Source organism: Babylonia areolata, chromosome 11 (assembly GCF_041734735.1).
Source record: "Babylonia areolata isolate BAREFJ2019XMU chromosome 11, ASM4173473v1, whole genome shotgun sequence".
In the NCBI taxonomy this organism is placed as follows: Eukaryota; Metazoa; Mollusca; class Gastropoda; order Neogastropoda; family Buccinidae; genus Babylonia; species Babylonia areolata.
This window is the reverse complement of record NC_134886.1, coordinates 11,759,639-11,784,949: the sequence shown is the minus strand read 5'-3', so window position 1 is coordinate 11,784,949 and position 25,311 is coordinate 11,759,639. Positions and strand designations below refer to the sequence as shown.

General features: G+C 42.4%; 1 protein-coding gene across 4 annotated transcripts in view; it reads left to right on the top strand.

Moving 5' to 3' along the window:
- The window catches only part of LOC143287529 (5'-3' exoribonuclease 1-like), a 107,416-nt gene extending 90,298 nt beyond the window's left edge, over positions 1-17,118 (top strand). Inside the window, exons 36-39 of one of the 4 annotated variants that reach the window (XM_076595575.1) lie at positions 2,989-3,102; positions 3,996-4,137; positions 7,879-8,243; positions 11,470-17,118. In XM_076595575.1, coding sequence (XP_076451690.1) covers positions 2,989-3,102; positions 3,996-4,137; positions 7,879-8,243; positions 11,470-11,814 — 966 coding nt within the window. In that variant the 3' untranslated portion in view covers positions 11,815-17,118. Of the gene's footprint in view, positions 1-51; positions 578-2,988; positions 3,103-3,995; positions 4,138-7,878; positions 8,244-11,469 lie in introns of those variants that run through there. The other 3 variants (XM_076595576.1, XM_076595577.1, XM_076595578.1) reach the window with 3 other exon arrangements.
- Positions 17,119-25,311: the final 8,193 nt, after the last annotated feature.

Here is a 25,311-nt window from a genome sequence, read left to right as displayed (position 1 = left end):
CCTCAGCCAGAGCACATGAAGTCAGAGCATGGTCCTCTTCTCTTGCCTTAGCGCACTCAACACAGCTGCAAGACATGGATGCTGCCTACTGGAAAAACCCTGCCACCTTCATCGACTTCTACCTGAGAGACGTCGCACGCTTGCGGGATGATGGCTCAAGAGGCATCACTTCTGTGGCAGTTGTACAACAGTCCATCGCAGCATACAGACAGTAGAACAGGCAAGCCCTCCACCTTGTCGCGCTATTCTGCACAAGTTGGGTCACAGTTAAGTATGTGTAATTAAAAGGAAATTTTCTATCTAAAATTACGTTTAAATAACATACTTACCGTGACCCAAATTTAAGACCCTCCCGTCCTCCCCGCTTCCTGTTCTCCCTGCTCGCTGCGCTGGTGATGGCATATTGCCGTCAAAAGAGGGCGTTAGCCAGCAGGACAAAGGGGAGGTTACCTACTTCCAGGAGGTTATCGGCCGTAGTTGCTTTTGTTTTCTCCGCATAGGCGGATAGTAGTTTGCACAGGACAGGAATGTCAGACCCCTGCCGGAGTCTGCACTAGTTGGGTCACAGTAAGTATGTTATTTAAACGTAATTTTAGATAGAAAATTTCCTATTATGAGCACTCACACAATCACACAGAGCTTAATAATACGCACATGCGCTTGCACACTCACACACACTCTCTTTCAAGCACACACACATGGAGATTGAACACACACACACACACACACACACAGAAGAGAGAGAGAATTGTATTTAAAGCAGTGCACATATATGCACACATACAAACTTGCACTTTTTCCTCCCACCTTCCCCCCTCTGTCTCTGTCTCTTTGTCCCTCTCTCCCTCTTTCTGTCTCTCCCTCTCTCTCTCTTTCTTGCATATACACACAGAGTTATATTGAAAACACACACACACGCGCGAAAAGAGGGATCTATTGAATTTGAAAGCAGTGCATACACATGCACAAATACAACTTGCATTCTTTCCTCCTACCATCTCCCCTCTCTTTCTGTCTGCTGCCCTCTCTCTCTTTCTCTCTCTCTCTTTACACACAGTTGAATTGAAACCACACATTCACAGGCGTGTGCGCACTCACGCTCGCTTGCTGTCTCTCTGTCTCTCTTTTTCCCCTGAACACACACACACAGAGTCCATGCTGGGGAACTCTAACCACTGTCAGTGACTGTGGCAAGTTTGGCATTGAGCCAAGACACTGACCACTTGCTCCAGCTGAGAATCCTTGACTGTTTGGAAGTGATATAACCAATCACAGACTCACCCCCTCCTCCCTCCAGTCATTCCACTTCCCCCTTTCTTTCCTCAGCCAACACACATGCATGTCAGTGGAACAGAGACTACAGCTGAAGAGACCAGGTGGTCAGTTATATTGGTACAGTGCAAACTTGTGTGCTAAGAACATTTTCCTTGAAAACACACACACACACACACACACACACTCACTCACTCACTCACTCACTCACTTACTCACACAAAGAGTTTAACACATAGAGAGTTGTATTTAAAGGAGTGCACATACATGAACTTTAACTCTTTCCTCACATGTCCAGCCCAACCTCTATTCTCAATCTCTTTGTCTGTCTGTCTCTCTTTCTCACATACACAGAGTTGCATTGAAACCACACACACACACACACACACACACACACATGAGACACGATTTTGAAAATCATGCCTCCAAGGCTGACTTTACAGGTCTGGAAGCAAAAACACTTCAGTTTAGGAAGAATTGGACTGATTTTTTGTCTTCTGTGGGGTGGAATACCTCAGCAGCATTGGTGGCCCGCAAGTGCAGATTTTATGGTTTGAAATTGAGAAAACCTTCAGCTTCAGGGTGCTTCGCCCCCACACCCCCAACAGGGGTGTTGCTCCATGGACCCCCACTGGGGGCCTTCTGCGGCCCCCAGGCCCCCACCTTTCAGACTCAGTCACAATTTCCCAATCTCATGCATGAAACTAAAAACAATGAACAAGGACCATTGAACTGATTAAAATATAAGGGGGATAAACAAGAAAAAAAAAAAAAAAAAAAAAAAAAAAAAAAACCAGACAGGGAGAAGAAAACACAAAAAGAAAGAGAGAAAAAGTTAGATGTATACCAAAAACCAAAATCGGAATTGTCTTAGCCTGCAGGCAACCAAGGTCCACAAATTAAGTAAATGAAGACATGTTAACCAATAGACGATTTTAATAGTTATATTTAACATACATGTACCGAAGCAGCCCAGACACAGTGAAATTTATCACATCATTTTTTTCAAGTAACTAATGGTTAGTCTTGTGTTTAAAAGGTTGACTTTCCACACATCAGATAAGTAGACTTTATGGCAGAAAACATCAACTTATCTGAGGTGTGGGAAAGTCGACTGTAGCATTAGTCGACTATTTTTATTTTGGGGGGTCCCCAGGAAGTCGACTTATCCAGGGTCAGCTGAGGTACCTGCTGTCTTGTCTTCACCATATGTAGTAACTCTGATCAGCTGATTATTTTTCACATTTTCAATCACTGAAGAAGGAAAGGAGTATCCATGTCTGTTTTTTGTCTGGTATCATCAGTGATAAGTGTAGGCAGTGGAGGAAAATACTGAGTAATTGTAGCATTACATTTACAGTATCAAACACATGGGATTATGTCAGTATTTGACAAAATATTTGTAGCTCGTACCAAGGTTACAGATACTGGAGTATAAGCAGTTACATGATTTTAAATGGTTTGGTTTTCTTCCTCGTGTGATATTCACATATATACTACATGTAGCTGGTTTCTGGCAACACAATATAGAATAAACCTGTTTTTGTTTGTTTCAATAAAAGATATATGAGCCTCTGAAATGAAGCTAATGTAAAAGATTATTTTGGCAGTTATGCCATAGTCATCCACAGAGAGAAAGAGACAGACAGACAGAGAGAGAGAAGAATGTGAAGCGATTGATATGGTCACAGTGTGAAGCCTCATTGTTGCTTTCAGAAGGGCTACATCTGCCAGGTGACGCTGCCAGGGGGAGCACGCTTTGAGGGCTCCCTGTCCTCCTCCCAGCAGGATGCTGCAGAGAGCGCTGCCAGCATGGCCCTCCTGTGTCTGGTGAGTCCTTGGGTCAGCCCTCTGCTTTGGGTCCCCTCTCTTCTTCTTTGTTCGTGGGCTGCAACTTTCACATTCACTCGTATGTACACGAGTGGGCTTTTACGTGTATGGACATTTTTACCCCTTCATGTAGGCAGCTATACTTCTTTTTCGGGGGGTGTGCATTCTGAGTATGTTCTTGTTTCCATAACCCACCAAACGCTGACATGGATTACAGGATCTTTAACGTACGTGTTTGATCTTCTGCTTGTATACACACGAAGGGGTTTTAGGCACAAGCAGGTCTGTACATATGTTGACCTGGGAGATCAGAAAAATCTCCATCCTTTACTCACCAGGTGCCATTACTGAGATTCGAACTCGAAAGTCCAGCGCTTTAACCGCTTGGCTTTTGCACCCATCGGTCACCTTTCTACATTGGGTCACCTCACTGCACCTCATTCCGGCTCAGTAAGCCAGGTTTTGTTATGACTGGTGAGGTGTTAGAACTGTTTTATTGTAGGGCTGTTCATTAAAACGTGGACCAGTGTGCAGTTTTGCTGTGATTATTTGCTGTTTTGGTTGAAGAATCTGTATCACATCAGTGTGTGTTGGTCTGTTGCTAGTATGGTTATGACTGATTGCATGACTGTGATTGACAGGGTAAAAATAGTCATGCTTTTTCTGGTCAGGGGTGTGTGACAGCATTGTCCTGACAGGTACTGAATAGCCATCCCTGTTTTAAAAGAAAAGGAAAAAAATATATAAAAAAAGGTTGCTGCCCAGCTTGGAATTTCTGTATATCAGGCACTATCCATAGTTTCACTTTCACTTCAGTGAAACAGAAGGGTGAAGAAGTGTGTTGTAGCCATAGCCATGTTGTCAGAGGGGTGACACTGAAGGTGTGTGTGCAGAAGCAAGCCCAGATGGGGTTCCCTGGTCAGCGAGGAGGGCCATGGATGCAGCGACCGGGGCCGGCCATGGGGCCGCTGCGCCCAGGACAGCCTCTCTTCTCCTCCAACTCTGCCTTCAGTCCCGTCACCAACCCACTGATGCGTGAGTTTGTCCACACTTTGTTGGGTGCTGCTTAACTTGATGTGTGAATCATTTGGACTGACCCTGTACTGTTTTGTAACTTTTCTCACCGGGCTGTCTTCTTCATCTCAGTTCAGCCAATTCAAGGTGAAAGCGAAAAGAAATTCTTAAAGGACATAATGGGCTTGATTTAACTGGGTGGAAATATCACAGTCTAATTTGAATTGCTCTACAGTGTGCTTATCCAGTTCTGTCTTTGCCCCATCATTCTTTCTGTTAATTTTTTTCCTCTTTGTAACACTCAGAATGATGTGGGGAATGTGTCACATTGTGCTGATTTTAATTCATTCTCTACACACTGTTCTGGGGATTGGGGATGAATGTGAGATCCATATCAGGACATTTACTTCGGTTTAACTGATTCTCTGCCAAACACAGTTTTCTTCCCTAACAGTTTGCATCCAGAGCTGTTTTTGAGCACTGTTATATGTGTATATCCATCTGAATGTTTGTTCATGTGCACCTGTGTTTTGCATCTCTGTGTGTGAGTGCATGAATCATTCCTTATCTGGAACTAATATGTCACTTTGGTGTCAAACCAGCAGGTGTGTTTTGTCTTGCTTGTCTGCCTTTTACTGATCTGAGCTTGATTTCCGTGTCACTTCATCACTGTGTGGCCACCCTTCGGTACGACAGCAGGACTTTGACCCCTGTTTCAACTTTTAAGCAAAATACTGCAATAGTCCCATGATGTGAAGAAAAATTGGGAGAGTGAAAATACAATCCAAAATGCTGGACTGGTCTCTGTTGAGCAACAGGATATGTGTGGGAACATTAGATCAATTCTTGATCAAACCTATTGGTGAACACTTAGCCCTGTCCTCAACATCACTTTGGTGCAGTTCACATTCAGCGTTAAATCTTAGGAGAGCATGTGGGAGGTATACTCACTGACACATCAAGAAAGCATCATGTTTCACCAGCGACCATTTTCCCCTCTGACCTTGCTCTGTCAGAAACATCAATGCTGAGGGGATATTGACAGGTTTCATACAGGTATTAAAAGTTTATAAGATATTTTTAAGTGCATGCCTTTTTAAGGCATTTAAAAAATTTTACCCAGGTTTAGATCTTTTCTGTCAGTAAAGCATAGTCACATAATGTTCAGCACAAATTTACACTTTAAGTACAATATTAAGCTTTTTTTAATCTGATTCTTCTGAACAGAAGTACAATTATCATCTTGTGTAGCAGGCAATGATTCTTGTAAAGAGCATAACCCTTCACTCAGAATACTCTGCTTTTATCAGGATTCCCATTGTGATAGATTAAAGATTTTGGACTTTTGGGTTTTAAAGGTTTTTTGAGAGAGTTGTTAAAAATGTGTGTGAACCCCTGGAGGAAGCATGAAACACATGGCTATCACATGCTGGCTGGGACTCTACTTGACCAGATCATTCCTGGAGTTGTTCCAATTGAAAAAATGGAATGGGAGAGCAGCATTTGCACCCAGACTCACCACAGTTGCTAAAAATACACAATTGTTCAAAACACTGAAAGCTTTCCCACTGAGGTTCTGGGGACACTGAGATTATACTGAATATACTGTTTATCTTGTTCTCTGTACTGTGACAGAGGTCTGACAGTTTGGATGGCCATGTGCGGTAGGCCTGGCTATGAACAAGAATGATGGTGATGACTTCAGGAAGCTCAGTCACTTCAGAAGGAACTTTTTAGGATCTGCCCTTAATGATGAAAGTCCCTTTGAACCTCCTCGATGCATCCCTTATAAGCCGTACACCCTTCCTGCTTGTTGTGGTGTCTGGGAGACACAGGGTAAGTTTATTGCCTTAGTGGGTGGCTGGAGGACAAAGCTTTTCACAGGGACAGCTATGTAACTACCAGAGTTAAAGGAAAAAAATCGGGTACACACACTGGTTCCTCTTTCCATCTCCATCCACCTTCTTTCAGACATATGCACGGACGAGGACAGAGTCCAGTGGCCAGTAAAATGCAGCAACTGACAAATGTCTGCATTCGCACAGGGAAGCTTATTGGGGGTTTGTGGGGGGAACTTTCTTAATAAGAAAGGAGTTGTCCAGAACTATTTGTGAGATGACCGGTGGTTTGTTGTCAGACCTTCCTGCCCGGCAAATGAATACTGTCTTTACTGCTGCAAAAGTCTTGACATTGAAAGCTGAGACATTAGCTTTACACCTGATATAAACAGCATTGTGGACATTAGACCAGCTGACTACTTGATACTAGCAAGCACAAGAACCTGGGCATGCCACAGGTAGAAATTCAGACAATTTCTGTCCAGATCAGAATGCGTCTGACTGTTGTTGTTTTTTCCCAAGAACAGTTTCATTGATTGATTTGGATACTTATATAGCTCCCATCTTCAGTCAGAGCCCAAGCTGTAAGCGCTTTACAAACATGGGGTCATTTACACAGCAGGCTGTCTACCTGGGTAGAGCCAACTGACGGCTGCCATTGGGCGCTCATCATTCATTTCCTGTGTCATTCGATCAGATTTCAGGCACTCACAAATACACACTCAGACAAACATGTAACATTTAACATTTTATATGTATGACTGGGTTTTTTTTGTTTATTTACCCCGCCATGTCGGCAACTATACTCCGTTTTCGGGGGTGTGCATGCTGGGTATGTTCTTGTTCCCATAACCCACTGAACGCTGACATGGATTACAGGATATTTAACATGCGTATTTGATCTTCTGCGTGCGTATACACATGAAGGGGGTTCAGGCACTGGCAGGTCTGCACATATGTTGACCTGGGAGATCGGAAAAATCTCTACCCTTTACCCACCAGGCGCCACTGAGATTCGAACCTGTGACCCTCAGATTGAAAGTCCAACGCTGTAACCATTCGGCTATTGCGCCCTCTTTGAATTCCCAACCAACCATAGTTGCTGAGGTTCCTTGCTTGGCATCCTTCAAGTTGAAGCTCCACAAGTTGTCATTTTGATATACTATCTCCCCCCCACTCCCCTCCTCTCTCTCCACATGTAGGATCTTTGTGGGTTGGGGCTTGTCCTCAGGAATGGCTGCTGTAGCTAAATTGGTCCAACTGGAGACCTGAAAAACAGGTGATCTTTGTTTTTTCTTCTATGTTTATGATAATCCAGTTTGATTTATTTTTAGTTTCCTCATGTGTGCACTTGCAACACTGTATAATCATCAGAATTGGTGGCACAGTGTCACTGATTCAGATTCATACATACACAAGTCAGTCCCCTTGGACACTGTCTGAACCATGAGGGAAACACCCTTCTCCAGCCACTTGCTGTCTGCTTTTGTCTGACACTGTACATATGATTATGACACCATAAGGAAGATTCCTTTCTAAACCCTTATGGGACACAGATTCCTACCCGACTGTCCCCAGTATTGCTTTGATTCTTGGTGTCTTCTGATCATAGAATGAAGGGATAACACAGGTAACCAATGTGGATGGTTCATTGACTGGTCTAACCAAAAAAACTACCTGGATGGTGTGTCCTAATACTGTCTTCGCCAAAAAGGAACAGCCAGCACAAGGCAAACCAATACTGGTGACTTGCTTTTGTCTGACATGGTAAGTGTATTCGCCAGACATTCAGGAAGGAATCCTTTCATGTGGAATGCTTGGATTGAAGTGAATTGGTTCTTTTCTGCTTTGTGTGTGTTTGTGTGAGTGTTGGTGTTTATGAAGCCAGGACATGTACCAAATAACATTATTTTCATTACGACAGGCTTTGGTCCGCCCATGTTCTCTCAGCCTCCTCCTGCCCTCCTTCTCCCCCCTGGCCAGCAGCGAGGGAGGCAACCACTCCTCTCCCAGCCCCCTCCCCCTTTCTCTAATAGGGGACCCCATCCCCTTCCCACCAGCCAGCCCCCCCCACCCATGGCCTTCAGCCAGGCCCTGCCCAGACCTGTCCTGCAGAACCAGCCCACACAACACCCGCCAGCCAATCACACTGCTCCTCTCATAGATGGGCATCTGGTGGCCAGTCAGACTGCGGCCAACAAAGAGACACCAGGTGTGGGAGGGGAGGAGAAAGTGAAGGAAGGTGTGACTCCGGTTAAATCTTCCACTGAAGTTTTCATCCCTTTGCAGGTGAGGACCAGTGCAGGCTGGGGGGAGTACCGTGTGTGTGACAAGACAGTTCTGATCCCAGCAGGTTTCCATGGGCACACTGGCCTGACTGCCTCACTCACTGTGCAGCTTCCTCCTCACTTACCTTGTCTCTGTTGTTGTCCAGTTCATTGTCAGAAATTGTTGAACAGTTCTTACTTCATCATCATATCTGAAAGATTATGTTATCTCATCGGAAAGATTTTATTACTTCCTCTGAAAGACTAGCATCCAGATCACACCCATTGAAACCTGGTTGAAGGGAAGAGGGGATCCTTTGCGTCATCTGGGATGGAAATTTGGGAGTTTGGGTTTTTGAAGAAGAGCTGTGTTCTCATTAATAGAAATAATAATTGTATCCATGTGGTATGATGCTGACATCTGTGTGATGCCTTTGTTTGATCTTAGATTAACATCCCCCATTGCCTTTCTCCACCAACCCCTCCTCACCCTCCCTCCCAATAGGAAAAGATTTGTTTGTGTTTTTGACTTCCCTTACTTACATACTTTCTCCATGGCATATCTTTCATGTCACTCGTCTCCAGTCCACTATGTGCACTTGTGCTCAGTTCCATTCTGTCAAGCTGAGCATTCAGGGAAGGTGCACTTAGGCCACTCACCAGAGAACTGTGCTGGTGCTGAATCATGTTGGTTGTATTTGATCATGCCCAGTCTGATGTAACACATGCTTTCTGAACCCTGTTCTGATGACAGGAATGTCTTAGATGTGGAGTCAAACTGTATCAGTGACTCCTCTTGAGTGGAGACCAGTGGTGCATCTCTCTAAGAGTCTGTTCTTATGATGACCACACTTTCTGTGAGACATTTCCCACTCATGACTTGTGTAGAACAACTGTCAGCTGGAAGAATACTGACTCACTGAGGGTTTGTGGCAATGTCAGACGGGTGCAAGAGCTGAGTGGTTAAAGCGTTTGACTTTCAATCTGAGGGTCACAGGTTCGAATCTTGGTAACAGCACCTGGTGGGTAAAGGGTAGAGATTTTTTCAATCTCTCAAGTCAACATATGTGCAGACCTGCCAGTACCTGAACCTCCTTCATGTGAAAACGCACGCATAAGATAAAATACGAACGTTAAAGATCCTGTAATCCATGTCAGCAGTTGGTGGGTTATGTAAACAAGAACATACCCAGCATGCACACCCCCGAAAACAGAGTATGTCTGCCTACATGGCAGGGTAAAAACAGTCATACATGTAAAAGCCCATTCATGTACATACTGAACATGGTAGTTGCAGCTCACGAACAAAGAAGAAGTGACAATGTCAGAATCCAGCATGAAAAGTGTCTCATTGACTCCTTTTAACCCAGTTATTCACTTCATCCTTAATCATTGCAAGCAGGCTCAGTTTGCGACCTTCATTTTTAGCCGGCACTCTTATTTACACACTTAAATAATATATGAATAATCAAACACAAATAAACTTGTAAACATCTGCATTTTCTTAAAGCTTCGGCCTTGCTGTTGACACAATGAAAAAAAAAGAGAATAATTTACCTTTATTTGTTGCCACATGTAAGTAGACCCTGTCAATGTGAAGAAATGAAAAATATTTCATTTGTTCACAGCATGTTTATTTTTGAGATGTACAATTCTAACACTGAAGCTGACATTTCTTTGCAACTGAAATCAAAACCATATGATATGAAAGATCCCCAGAAAGTTCTCTACTGTGTGAAAGTAAACATTACTTATTTTAAACTAAATCAAAATCATATCATATGAAAGATCCCCAGAAAGTTCTCTACTGTGTGAAAGCAAACATTACTTATTTTAAACTGAAAGTTCATGGCCACAAAGTTTACACTGTTACAGTGTAAACAAATAACTCCCTCCCTTGTGATTGATGAACAACACCATGCTGCTTTTGTTTCCATGTTCAGTTTTCCAGGCACATATTGTCATTAGACTGCCAAGGACCACACAGTATACAGTAGTTGGATCAGAGAGAGTTGTTGCACATAGGTCAGAGAATGGTGTGAGGGGCATGTCACAGGGAGTCTGGACATTAGGAGGACGGACAGGTTTTAGACACGGGATGTTCTGTGGTGCATTATTATTTCTTTGTTCACGTTAGTATCATATTTTTGTTTAATTGAAACACAACACAACTTGAAGTGACACAAATAGAACTGTTTTGTGTTGCTTTCTTTTGGGCTGTTTTTTTGTTGTTGTTTTCTTTTCTTTTTTTCTTCTTTTTTTGGTGGGGGGGGGTGGAGCTGGGGAGGGGGGGCGTGGAGCTGGTGGGGGGGGGGGGGGAGCTGGGGAGGGGGGGGGGTGGAGCTGGGGAGGGGGGGGGGTGGGGGGGGGTGGAGCTGGGGAGGGGGAGGTGGAGCTGGGGAGGGGGGCGGGGGTGGAGCTGGGGGGGGTGGGGGTGGATGTGTTTTTACCTGTTGAGTGCCAATAAGACGTCAGCTGACGTCCTGCAAAAAGTGTTACCATAGTGCTTATAAGATATCCACCGACGTCCTGCGTGTATTTCAATTTTTCCTTCATAGGAGTTTGGTACTGTGATCATTAATATACTCTGAATGGTTAGTTTAATGTTTCTAGATAATAAACATACTATTTAAGTGAGCATCAGGTAGAAGACCCTTTTTTTCTCAGACCCACATATGTTGATGCTCGGACATGACTACAAGTGTTGTGATCACTATCATATACATATAACCTGCTTTATTTTCTTTTACACATATGTATCAGACAATAAGCATGCTTTTTCCAGCTGTATTTTGTATGTTTTCTTTCTGGTTGTCATTATGTGGAGATTGAAATAGACTTTTTTAATGCATAAAAATTATTGTCATTCCTTTGAAATGCCTGAATTGTTATCTAGATTTAAGATAATTGAGAAAAGAGCCCAGATTTAGAGTCCACATTCGTTTTCCTTTGCAAAACATTTACTTTCCTTCTGGATCTCCTATAGTTTTTGTGATAATTTTTTTGTTGTTGTATGTGCTGAATCCTCAAAATTCCATGGCAAGGGGAGAGCACTTTTTTTTTAATTAAAATTTTCAGGCACTGAAGAGGTTGAAGTGTTTTTTAAAAGATGGTAATCAGAACAGTTGAGTTACATTTCGAGAACTTTAAAGATTAACTGTAAATAATCAAATGTATAAAAGACAGATATGCCATCACCATTGTAACACATAGAACGTGAACTAGCTTCTCCCATGTCATTCTCCCAGGTTACCCGCAAACAAAGGCGGAAAGAGGAGACTCCAGAAAAACAGCCTCCACCTACCACAGGGGACGGCCATCACCAGCAGACGCTCACCTCCACCCCCACCCCCGACAGTAAAAGCAACAGCCTATCCCCAGCACCCCTGCACCAGAACTCTGTCAACAGTAACTCCGATCACCCCTCCATCTCCACCCCAGACTGGGCACACAAGGTCAAAGCCAGCGATCAGAAATCCTCCGGCCACAGAGGGAAGAAGGAACAACAGAAGAAGGAAGATGGGTCATCTGACCATGGAAAAAGACGGCGACCACGAATCGCTGCCAACTTTAACCTGAGTCATCCCAAGTGAAGGGGTGCCAGGTGCACAGTGGTTTTCCTGGTTGACTAAACTTGGCTGTGATCCTTGCTTTTTGCTGGACTTTGTCACATATTGCCATGATTTTATTTCTCAACACTTTTGTTTTATTCAGTATATCAGGGTTTTCAACTTTTCCTGTGAAAATTTGTCTTTGATAGGGCTGGGCATGATTTCACCTGATTTTTTGTTGGTGAGATGTGATTTAGTTTTAAAGCATGGTGATTAGCTGAGGAGAAAAAATTGTCAGTATCTGCTTGTGAAGAGGAGTTTACAGTCTTGATGAAGTGTGGTGTCATTGTTAATTTTTATTGGAGATAAATGTGTACATATTCAGGTGCCCATGATAATGAGAATAGGAAGCATTTCTGCCATGACATTGGCACTTGTACACAAACTCAATCACTTATGACCCACTTGCGTAAAAACCGCATATATGCATGCATTGGCATTCATGCACATATGGTTGCACTGCTTCAAAAACCATGTAAGATAATGGTGGAAACAAATATTCATTGCTTTAGATTATTTGTGTGTGTATGTGTGTGTGTGTGTGTGTGTGTGTGTGATTATGTATGTTTGTTTGTACATGATTGTGAGATGGAGAGAACAGAGTTTTAACATTTACCAAATCCTAAGAAAAGTCAGGAGTGATGCAAATGAAACTGATATTGGACTGTTGAAAATGCCCTGGTTTTATTTTGATTTTATTACTGTTCTGTGACTGTTGATTCCTGTAGGTATTTTGAACTTTTTCATTGATTTGCTTGAGTTGGGGTTTTTGTGTATGTCTATTATTTGACAAATAGTTATGCATATACTGCCTGGTGATGTGAGTTAGGTGACAAAAATTTATCTCAACCCCTGTCTTCTGTTTAGTGTTGTTTTGATCTGTAATTCATTTAGCTGTTAATTTTCTGTATTGTTTGATTTGCTGTTGATTTTTATATTTGAATCATTTCTTTAGGTAAAGAAAATTTTAAAAAACCCAAGGTTCTTCATCATTTAGTGTATGTTTTGGAGAGGTAGGATGGATGGGAATGGGCATGATGGAGTTGAAGGTGGAATTTAAATCAGATGAGAGAAGCCTCCATTCACTTGGATAAAAAAGATAATTTGGTTCCTTGTACCATCATTGTTCTGTCAGAGGAAGTTTTGTGAAGTCTGTCACATGAATAACTCAGGGAATCTGGGCCGACACTGGCTGAAAGATTGTGGCTTTTAGTATACCTGCACCAGAGCTGTTGGTTTGTGGCTTTTGGTACACTGGCACCAGATCCACTTGTTTGCTGCTTTTAGTACACTTGCACTTGAGAATCTATTTTTTGACATTTGGTACACTTGCAACAAAGTAGTTTGTCCCATTTGGTACACTTGCAGTGGAGTATCTGGTATGTGACATGTGGTACCCTTTCACCAGAACATCTAGTTTGTGGCATTTAATACACTTGCACTAGAACATCCAGTATGTGACACTTGACACACAGGCACCAGAAACACTAGTTAACAGCTTTTTGGCCATCTACATCAGAGCCACCTGTTTGTCGATTTGGTACACTTTTACCAAAACCTCAAGTTTGTGGCGTTTGATACTCTTGAACCAAAGGCAAAGTTTGTGACATTTGAAACACTTCCACAAAAACCAGTAGTTTATGGAATCTTAACCACTGTTCTGTAGCAAAGGTTCACTTGCACATTAGTTATTGGCTTTGGTACACATACACCAGAACCATGGGTCTGTGTTTTTAGTACACTTGAACCAGTATCACAAGTTTTGGTATTCTTGCACCAGAGCTGCTGTTGCCGTGTGTCAAAACAGGGTCAGTAAAAGGAGCGTTTGCGTATGAAGCCAGAGTCCAGGCGTTAACATTTCATTTATGATCCTTTTCATCTATTTGAAATTTGTTTATGAAGACACACATTGTGTGTATGTATACACACAAGCTCACATACTTGTGTTCACTTGCACACACTCACACATAGATGTGACAAGAAGAGAAAAAGATACAGGAGATAAGAAGTACAGAATTTAACAAAATTAGTATTAATGTGGGTGATTTTCCTTAATGGGATCTAAGTGCTACATACTGGCTCTGCCCAGATTCACATGTAACATGCATGTTCATTGACATACAGTATGATACTGAACATGGACACATTGTGATCACACAGGGCGAAGATCAGCAGAGCTGCTGCCATTTCAGAACATGTCTGGCATCCTATACTCTGCTGTGTCAGACTGCTGCAAGCTGCCACTCTGCAAGCTGCAGGCAATTTGACATGGTAAGTATACTTGCCAAACAGGGACTATACGAAGGAACATACACTGTAATGCATCATACACTGTTGTGTGATGTGTCCAAGTGTTGTCAGCTGTGGTCACTGTGTTTGTTTGATCAGTATGGAGTAGTGGTTGAAACAGCAGAGAAAGAAGTAGGAGGATTCAGAGACAACTCCTGTTAGTGACCCACCCAAATGACCGGAGCCATGTACTGGAGGTAAAAGAAACAAAAATATGATGTTCTGGGCACAGTTCCCACAGCCTTCCATCAGAAACTAACATTTTAACCATTGCTCCATCCGTTCATTACAGCAGCTGTCAGATTAACAGTGGTGTTCAACTTTTTTCCAACATTTTTTAACAGTATTAACTCTGTGGGTGTCCTGTGAATGAAGTCTTGACTGTATTACTCATTTTTCTGAAAATGATTGATATACCTTATGGAGGATTTTTTTTTTAGATAATGCACAAGACAGAAATGTGTTCAGTGTGTTTCATTGTGTAGTGCTGCTGGTTGTGCTGCAAGGTCAGTACTGTGTTGAATGGAGGACTTTTTTGTTAAGTCTTTTATTTTGTTGTTATTGTAAAATAAAAATTTTCCAGTTAGGCGGTTAATTACTGATGTATTTGTTGACACAAAGTGTGCATATTTTGCCTATTATTTTGTCCCTTTGAGAATGTTGTTAGCAGTTACTGAAAATCAGTGCCACAAAGACATACTGGCATGAAATAAACTTTATTCTGTGTATGAACTTCTTTTAGTTGAGGGTTTTCAATGACTGGATTATAATATAAATGGTAATTCTGCTGAGAACCAGTCATGAGTTTGATTGTTCACATGGCAGTGATGTAAAATTCTGTTTTTCTTGGGAACAGTCATTGTGTGAGTTGGGAAATTGATAATTAGCTCCAGCACACATTGAATCAGATAAAGTGAGGAAGCACATCAGTTGAGCTTTCTTCCCAATGTCCACCTGATGGATGCCTCAGTCCTCGGTGAAGGTTCAGAAAAATAAACGCTTGGACACTTCCAGTATAAGTGTTTGAAATAATTACATGCACATCTGGAGGGAGTGTTTATGATAATGCAGTGAATCAGAACCTCAGGCTCGTGCTGTTTGAAACCTGTCAGATCTGTCGACAGATTTCAGGTTACAGCTACATTCTGTTTTGGCACTCTTGTTCTGGTACTAACTTGCTAGACTCTGAATATACTCAAGCACCATGGACAAGGAAATTTACTTGATTCTTCTCCAAATTTCAATTGGTCATGACTTCTGCATTCAGATTCTGTGTACTAGTATGTTAAAAAAAAAAAAAAAATCAGTTATGTTCATATTTCATGCCAGAACATTATTGTGAAGGAAAAAGTGCAGGGATTCATTATCAAAATAATTTTGTGAAGATGCTTTCACATTCTTTAAAGAAAGCCTTTGGGGATGATTTGATCCTTCAGAGTGACACCATCACAAGGCAAAACAGAAACAGATGAACTTTTCCATCTTTGTATTTTATATGACTTTTGGTACAAGTTCACATTGTACTGAGTGTGTTCTTGTGTGAAGAAAATAATTGTAAGTCACATTGCACAGTTGTGAACAGTTGGCTTTAATCTTTATCCACTGCTGTAATTGCTCTAATCACCTTCATCCAATCTACAATGTATTATCTACAAATATTATAACCACAAAACCAACTGTGGGTCAGTCACAAGACCGCACTCTCCTTGAACTGAATACATAGATCAGTGTTCACATGCATAATCAAAACTTGTGCGTGCATTGTGTGTGTGTGTTTAGGAGAGGGTTTTGTCATACAAGGAGGCATCTGTGTGAGAGAGGAAGGAGAATGAGGGGTCTGCATGATTTCAGCGTTGGTTGGCTTTCATGCCCTCATGCTGCTGATGCCAGCATTGCAAGGTCAGCAGCTGCACTGTTACTATCTGTACTGTTGGAAGTTGAGAATTCCTCAAAGTGAACAAGTGAGACCTTCACAGTCAGTTTAAAATTGTTCCTTACTCCCTTTACCTTATCTTGTACACCTCCCCTCTCCTCATCCCTCCCCTCCCTAATTCATAAGCATATTGTGCTAATCCCTATGAACAAGTTGACTCCGGAGTTGGATGCAAGGAATCTATTTTTCAATGTCCAATAAAAAATATATTTGTACTAAAGTTTTGGGGGCAACTAAATTTTCTTTCTGAAATTGAAAACCTAATTTTCTTCTTTCAGATTGAATTTCCATCATGGGAGACCACCATACTTGGAAAGTAAACTTCAGTTTGAAGAAAAATGAATGTATGCTATTTTTACATTTTCTTTTTTTCTCCAGATTCCTGACCACTTCTTTTCTGAATATTTTCCTTTCCTTCTATTTCTATCTTTGTGGGTGTGCATGTGTACAAGTGTAATTGTTTCAGTGACAGAAGACAGGTTCCATGCAGCAGGTATGTTTTACAGGTTGTTGTGTCCACTTGTGTGAACGTTGGGTTTTTTTATCATCCTCCAAGTCCACTGATTGTGGGTTTGCAATACACATGGCAAAGTTCAGAGAATAAAAACACTATAAAAAACAACAACAAAAAACAAAAAAAAACCACCACCTATTAATATAATTTTTTTAAACAACAAATGGAATGTGATGTGTTTTCTTGCTTGTGTATGTATGTATGCATATGTATCTGCTGGGGATTTATGGCGAAACATGGCAGATGAAAGAATGGAATGCAAGCAGTATGTTGCATGGATATATATGAGCTGATTAATGACTGCTTAAAGATAAGGTGGTTACATGAGAATGTGAATGCAGACTAGTCCAGGGGAGGGGTTAGTAATGTCAGCATACTGATATTATTGTGAAGGGCTGTCTGGTTCACAGTGTAGAATGCACATTTTCGTGGACATGTGTATTCCTTATAGCATCTGACAAGAAGTGAGTGAATGCCCTTTGTCTGTAACTGTAATCTCTGCTTGTGTGTGGTTATTGAGGGCAGTTTTGTTTTTTAAAAGTTAACTGTCCATGGTTTTTTGTTGTTTTTCGTGTGTGTGTGTGTGTGTTTTAGACTTGCTGGGAACAAATCCAGGATCTTTGTTTTTTCATTTCATGGCAAAAACTTCAGAAAAGACAAAAGTGCTCTGTTGCTCTTTCCTGCAATGAGTGAACATCTCAGGCACATTACTCCTACACTGCTCTTTCAAAGTTCCCTACATAGTTTTTGTTTTATTTTATTTTTTTACGTTTCCTCCTAAAGGAGTGGTGATGTGTGGCACAGGTCTGGGATCCTCAGATGAAGGAGGTGTTGGCGCCAGGGAGGAGGTGGGGGGGGTGGGGGGGTGCAGGACGACGTATGCAGGAGTGTTGATACAGGACAGTATGGCATGGCTGTCATTGGCTGATGTAGCTGCTGGTGGAATTGATGCAGGTGATGAAGTCATCTCTTATGAGGCTACTCTGGTATTGGACTTGTTGGGGGTGTGACCTTTAAGTCATCAGTTGGTGCTACTGACAGGGAGTGGGGCTCTATCAGAGACAGGGTCAGTGACATGGGGCCAAAGGGCCTGATGAAGGTCACAGGCACATGAAGTAGGGATGAGGTCACAGTGCTGATGTTGTTTTGAAGAAAAGCTGAAACCAAGACTTTCAACTTCTCGCACTCCTCAATATCCCAGTGGTAACAGTCTTTGCCTTGACAGAGAAGAGTTTTGGAATATAAGGTCTTGAAATACATTGTGATGGTAATTCTTTTCAGAGATTTCCAAAACGGTGGAATGGTGGTTTCGGCCAGTTCCATGGGAAGAGTTATAATCCAAAGCAAACCAGGGGATGATGCGACTTGATCACGGCATCCTGATCATAATCAGTGGCTTGCAGTTATGGTGTTATCTGTGATGGCTGAGTAACGGTGAAGGAGGATCTTCCGCCAATCTATCAGCTCTTGTTCACTGCACCAGAATCATTTATATATATATATGTGTGTGTGTGTGTGTGTGTATTTGTGACATGAAGTTTGATCGAATTAATTCACCTTTATACACCTGTTACCAGTGGGTCAAGAAACACCACATTGTTAAAAAAGGCTGACTCATTCAACTCACACATTCATGATATCCTGTTGATAGGGCCGTTCTCCTCGTATCACACATTCAGCAGCATTTGGTTGATAACACTGTTCACATGTTCTATTGCAGGCTGCAAACGGGGGCGTTTTCACTGAATGATAGATTCGCATACTACATGTCTCTCTTTCTGACCTGGTTGAATTTTTAACAATATTGAAAAAAATGTCAACCCTCCATAATTATCTATTGAGACGCTTTATGTAATTAACTAAACAACTGATCGTGATCAAGGAAAAGGATTATGTCATGGCACTGGTACCATCACACACACACTTGCAGAAAATCACTCTTGTACACTGTTTGAATCTTTCACATTCCTTCACTTTAACAGAGAGCTTGCATACGTAGCCGGCGGTGTGTGCATGCTTGACAGACAAAACTCTCGTGATTTAAGTTGTAATCACATTACAACGTTCGGGTTTAAAACACATTTCATGAGGTATCTTTCCAGTAATGCCCCTGTCTCATTTTACTCCCTTTTGACTTGGGGACATTAAAATGTGTTATTAATGGGTGTTGACTCTTTGATATCCCCATTTCGCTGACCTGTCTGATTTTAAAAGATGAAAAGATTTTACGTTACTTTTCGTGAAGAAAGAATTCATTGTCCAAAGCAAAAAGACCGCCCTTCACCTGTGGTTCCATCATCTCTTCAGGCGGCCGACACATAAAAACACTAATGGATGGTATCAGATGGCTGTGTGTGTTGTATGTGTGTGTTGCGACTGTGGTGGTATTTCTTTCAAGTAAATACAAGGAGTCAGCATCAGTTGAGCTTTTTCGTCTCGTTGAGATCGTCCAGGATCGTTATTGACAACGTCAAGGGAAGGTGACGCTCCTGCATAGCAACCCGAAATTCCGCATGTTACTATGTTGAATAGAAGTCGGGGACAGCAAGGAAACCAGGAGCAGCAGCATCCCAGTCATGGTAGAGAAACATTGTGTTACATTCCGGGGCTTTTCCATGTTTCGCTCATCATTCGTTAGCTGTGTCATTGAAGAACAAGTGCAGGCTTCCTGAACGAGGGGCACTCGGTATCTGAATATAGCTTTCTGGCACACCGATGTGCAATACGGCAAGTCCAGTTCTTTGGGGAAAAGAACAATTATCAAGTGGACTTCCAGACAAATTGCTACGTCTGTGCCGAGTTTTCGGGGGCAACGCGCGACAGACAATTAACAGCTGGACTTGTTGGAGAACATCAGCGTCGTCGGGTCTCTCCACTCAGCCCCCATCCCTCCACGCCACCCCACACCCCCACACCCTATTTCTGCCTCCTGCACTGTGTACCTGAAGGTCAAGTTGTCGTCGGTGTTCCTGTCGCCCTGTCCCTCTTTGGTTTGTTTCACTGGACGTCTTTTAGCGGAAAATATATACTGGGTATTATTACTGACGAACAGAACAATAATTTAGAACTCCACCACCATCAATGATGATAATGATAATGATGATGATAGCAAACCGACGATGATGATAATAAAATACTAATGCTATTACTTTATCATATTACTATCATTATAATCATTATTTTTAATTGTTCTATTCGGTGGCATCCGTCAGTCTCGAGAGACCATGGATCTGCGCCAGGAATGTCTTGGTATGTGCTGTCAAAGCAATGTTTGTCAATGCCCACGTGGGGGTGACTGTCTTGACCGCATTCGCAGCGACTGCACATGAAAGCGTTATCTTCTGATGTTCTCCTGGCTCTGTTCTTCCAGCGAGTGCCGCTGTTCTTCAGCAGCCCTCAGAGCTCCTCCCCTTCGTAGATCGCTGCTGAGTTCCTGCCTCCAACCAGAGGGCGCAGTGTCCTCCAACCTTCAGTGTTCATGTCCAAAGATTCCATGTCTTTTTATAGACATCCTTGAAGCGAAGATGGGGACGCTATTGAGGACTCCTGCCCGAGGCCAGTTCCCCATACAGCAGGTCTCTTCCTCCTGTCAGACATGCGGTCAGCGTGACCCGTGCACTGAAGACGGCGTTGTTGGAGCAAGGTGAAGAGGTGTGAGGTCCGAGTGAGCGCGGGCCAGGACCTGGCTGTTCGTGACGCGGTCAGTCCATCTGATGCCCAGAACACGCCAGACTGTGAAGGTGGGGGCGCCGTTCCTGTCTGGTGCAGAGGGTCCAGGGCTGACTGCCGTAGAGCAGTGTACTTGGAACGCAGGCGCTGTGGACTGTGTGATCTGGGTGTACGTGGTCAGCTTCCTCTTTCCAGACTCTCTTGGTCAGCCTAGAAAATTTGGTGGAAGCTCTTCAAATCCTGTTGATCTCGGGATCTAGGGAGAGACTGCCCGTGACAGTGGAGCCGAAGTGAGTGAACTCATGGACTACATCCAAGTCACAGTTGATTGTAATGACAGGTGTGTGCTCGACGCCCTGTCCGTTACACTGTTGTTTTTTCAGGTTCAGGCTGGTGGTCAAGCTGAAGTCCTAACAGGCTCTTGAAGAGCTGACCATGAGACTCTGCTGTCACTTCTCAATGTGTTCCCCAATGCTGCGTCATCTGCCAACAGTATATCCCTGATGAGCACCTGTTCTTTGGTCTCCGCTCTCAAACGGGATAGACTGCACAGTTTCTGATCTAGTCTGGAGGTTGACACAGTCGGTGGACGGTCCGAAGTCGTGTATCAATCAGCTTGACAGCGAAGAAAATGTCGATTGGGGAAGGGGCGAGCACGTATGCTGGTGGTGGTGATGGTAATGATGATGACTTTCCACTTCAACGACACCAAGTGAAGCATAACTTATGTTCAACATAGGACAGATACCATTAGTGTGCATGAACAGGCACCAACGCACCCACCCACACTCCACTCGCGCGCTTTTCATTGCTTCGAAACCATAAACTTTATCTTTTGACACCCACAGGATGAGAGAACAAAACAGACAGACAGTCAGACACAGACATATAGGGTAGAGGGCCACCCGGTGAGTCTTCAAAGGATACGTTTCTCTCGGTCAAAATATACATGTTTTTTGAAGATGAATATAATTATGTGCCGCGTTGCGTGATTCCGCCTGGCCATTCAACAATGTTTGTATAGGCTCTGTATGAATGTGCATAAACAACTTGCGGGATGTCAATGCCTTGTCAGCAACCAGACCAAAGAAGAAGAAGAAAAGGGGGAAAAAAAGAAAGCCAACTTTCGCATGTTGAAACACTGATTCGGGAATCTGATATCAGAACACATACAACTATAAGATCGGCGTTGTGCGTATGTCTGTCTGTTAGCAGCTGGACTACAATGCATATCTACTTGTTTTCAACTATCGAGGTCAAAGGTGACGTATTTTTCACTTCCGATATCGCCCGAGTTATGACAAAATCTGCAGTTGACAGCCCGACATGGCTTCGTTCAAGAATTACTGCGGACTAATTCTTGGAAGCGATGGTGTGTCCAGTAAACTTTCGCCAGCTAGCGATTCGCTGTGCTCGCGTGTAGCGTATATGGATAAGTCCGCACGCTTTGACACCTTGAAACTGAAACTGAACCCGTCGTTTTGGCATTCATTTAGTCACGGTTACTATAACGGCAGTGCACAGACACACGGGAACGACAATACGTCAAAGACTCCAAACCTGTTCTTATCTGTCTGCATTCCATATCAAACCAGTCATCAAACTCTTTTCTGACCTTTCCCAAACCCCCTATCATGCAGGCAGCTCCATATAAAACCTGAGTACAGAGATTGATCCCCTGTTTGAACATAACAGGTTGTAAACTTCATAACGACTATATTCAAGTTTGTTACTGTTCAGCTCGTCTTCGATTCCAGCCAATTCAGTTTTCACCCCCACATTGCATCTTTGGTTCCTGATCTTTCTCATGATTATTACGATTTTTTTTAAAAAGATTTCACTACAACAGGCAAGTGCCATGAATACAAATGATTTATAAATCAACCCCCACGTGAATTTTCTGAAACTTGAAAAATAATCGATGACACTATTTCCGTGTGGCGATACAAAATCAAATTCCCCTGCAATGTCAGTGTTACAACATTCATTGCAATCAACATATCAAACAGGGGAGTGAATAAAAATAAAGATATTCCAGAATTATTTATGACAGTCTTTTGAACAGAAAAATCAACAACAAAAAACATAGTTCGTTATGTTCTTTACTTTTGGCTGTTTACGTCGAACACAATAATGAACAAACGTTTAAGGATGTCATTTTGATGATAAAACAGGTGTTCACAGAGAGAGAGAGAGAGCAGTGGAGCGCACAGTGTAACACACACACACACACACACACACACACGTTTGTTGCACGTACGAGTTCCTCATAACTTTACAGTTCTTTCTTTTGTTTGAAACCAGAATTTATTATTTTGGTCTTAAGATTGGATGGGTCACTTTGGTCCATTTTTTCCTTTATCTTTGGGGATTATGTTTGGGAATTGAGGATAAGAGCATTCAGTCTTCTGAACATTCAGTTACTGCTTAGACCAGAGGGTGTTTTAATTTTGTCCAAAAGTGTCTGTAAATTAGAACCGTTAAACCATCATTTCCTGGAGAGAGAGCGAGAGAGAGAGAGTATGTGTGTGTGTGTTCGCACGCGCTTGTGTATAAATTTTCTTCTTTTTTTCTGTTTCTTTTCTTGCTCTTTTACCAGCTTGTTCTTTCTTGTTCGTCTTGATCCTTTCCTTCTTCTGTCTTTCTTTCCCTTTCCTTACATTTTTACACAACCAATAAAATCATTCAAGTTTTATTCATCCTTTCACTCTTATTCATTGGAGCATAAAGGTTCACTATAAAATGATAATTCCACGCCCAAAATCAGACAGTCAAATACTCAATACCATAACTAAACATTAAGAAAGCACAAAAATGTTCCAAACAAGACTGATATTGAAATAAACAATATTTATAAATATAATAAGCTTACTTACTACTTACAGTTTAAAAAAAGAAAACAAAAATCTTTTCTGCTTCCTTTGAACACATTTTTAAAGAATTGTAAACCGACTTTGGAGACAGGCACATAGGCTAATTGTATTCCCTCTCCCCGGGCCCCCCCTCCCCTCCATTTTGAATAAAAGCTCATCGTAGGGTAAATGTGTAAAATAAATCCATCGCAGTTCACCTAGCCTTCATTCTAGGGTTGTAAATCATGGCAATATTCACACCCTTCACTGACATATCAATGTATTTTAGAGAAAAAGAGGGGTGTAAGATGGCCCAGTGGATATAAACCGGCCTAGGCCAAACTGTACCCCGGGTATAACCAACCCTAGGCTATATATTCTGGCCTGGGCCAATTTATAGGGGGTATATTTTGTGTGTGTGTGTGTGTGTGTCAGAGAGAGAGAGAGAGCACGAGCGCGGTAGAACCTAGAAATGGAGGAAACGGCGTTTCATTGACAATATTGTGCTAAATCCGCAAAAAAGGAAGCAGTCATTGTGGGGAGCTTTTCTGATTCACTGATTCAGAACGACATGGTGGGATCTCTGTGTGTGTGTGTGTGTGTGTGAGCGCGCGTGCATGTGTGTGCGTGTGTGAAAATTAAAAAAAAGAAGAAGCTAAATTGCCGTGTACGGCTTCCCTTTTACGTTGTAATGACGGCGATCAGACTGACAAAGCGCAACGTCGTGGTGACATCTTTGACACAACAGTCATTTGGATGAGACGATACACCGAGGTCCTGTGTGCAGCATGCACTTAGCACACGGAAAGGAACCCACGGCAACATAAGGGTTGTCCCTGGCAAAATTCTGTAACAAAATCCACTTCGATAGGAAAAACAACAACAAAAACAAAAAACCTGCACGCAGGAAAAAATACAAATGGGTGGCGCTGTCAGTGTAGCGACGCGCTCTCCCTGGGGAGAGCAGCCCGAATTTCACACAGAGAAATCTGTTGTGACAAACAAGGGAAATAAAAATACAACCCTGCCATGTTTGATCGCAGTTCATTGCTTGTCATTTATATAGCAGTCGCTTGCTGCACGGTAAATCGCTTTCGTTTTAAAGATGTTATATGTCAACATTTAGATGTTTATGCCACGTCTTTTTCGTCGAACGTCAGAATCTTTAATTCATCAGTTCAACCGATTTTTTTAATAACAATTCTAAGGCGCTCCTCTATTGGGAAAGAAAGGGCAACTTTAAATGGTGATTTTTTGGGTACTTTCTCTGTGTTTGTCTTCAATTTAACGTCTTTCCACTTGAAGTGATATTAGAAATGATCGCAGTTCATTGCTTGTCATTTATATAGCAGTCGCTTGCTGCACGGTAAATCGCTGTCGTTGTAAAGATGTTATGTGTCAACATTTAGATGTTTATGCCACGTCTGTCTGCTGCCTGAATGACTTTGGACTTTTCTCTACAATGTTTTTGTGTCGGAAAGCTCTGTCTGTCTATCTATGCATGTGGATACACACACACACACACACACACACACACACACACACACACACACACACACACACACACACACAGAGAGTGGGAGACACACACACACACACAAATCGGTTGAATTGATGAATTAAAGATTCTGACGTTCGACACACACACACACACACACACACACACACACTATCTGTGTGTGTGTGTGTGTGTGTGTGTGTGTGTGTGTGTGTGTGTGTCTCCACATGCATAGATAGATAGACAGAGCTTTCCGACGCAAAAACACTGTGGAGAAAAGTCCAAAGTCATACAGGCAGCAGACAGAACAACGTCAGACATCCCTTTTGACGGGCGCAATAGCCGAGTGTTAAAAGCGTTGGACTTTCAATCTTAGGGTCCCGGGTTCGAATGATAATGATAATAATAATAATGATAATTAGTGTTTATATAGCGCTGAATATTGTGCAGAGACAAATCAAAGCGCTTTCACACCAGTCATTCACACGCATGCATAACTCTAAACTTGAGAAACTTAAGACAAAGAATAGGCAGGGGAAGGAGGCTATCTTGGGAAGATAGAAGCTGCGTGAATGGACCTAACGAAGTGAAAGAGGAAGTTCATTCCAAAGGCAAGGTCCAGAGACAGGGAAAGAAAGGCGTCCGACAGTGGAGTGTTTAAATCTGGGTATTCACAAACAGAGTGGATCCGAAGCCGATCGTAGAGAGCGAGATGGAGTGTAGA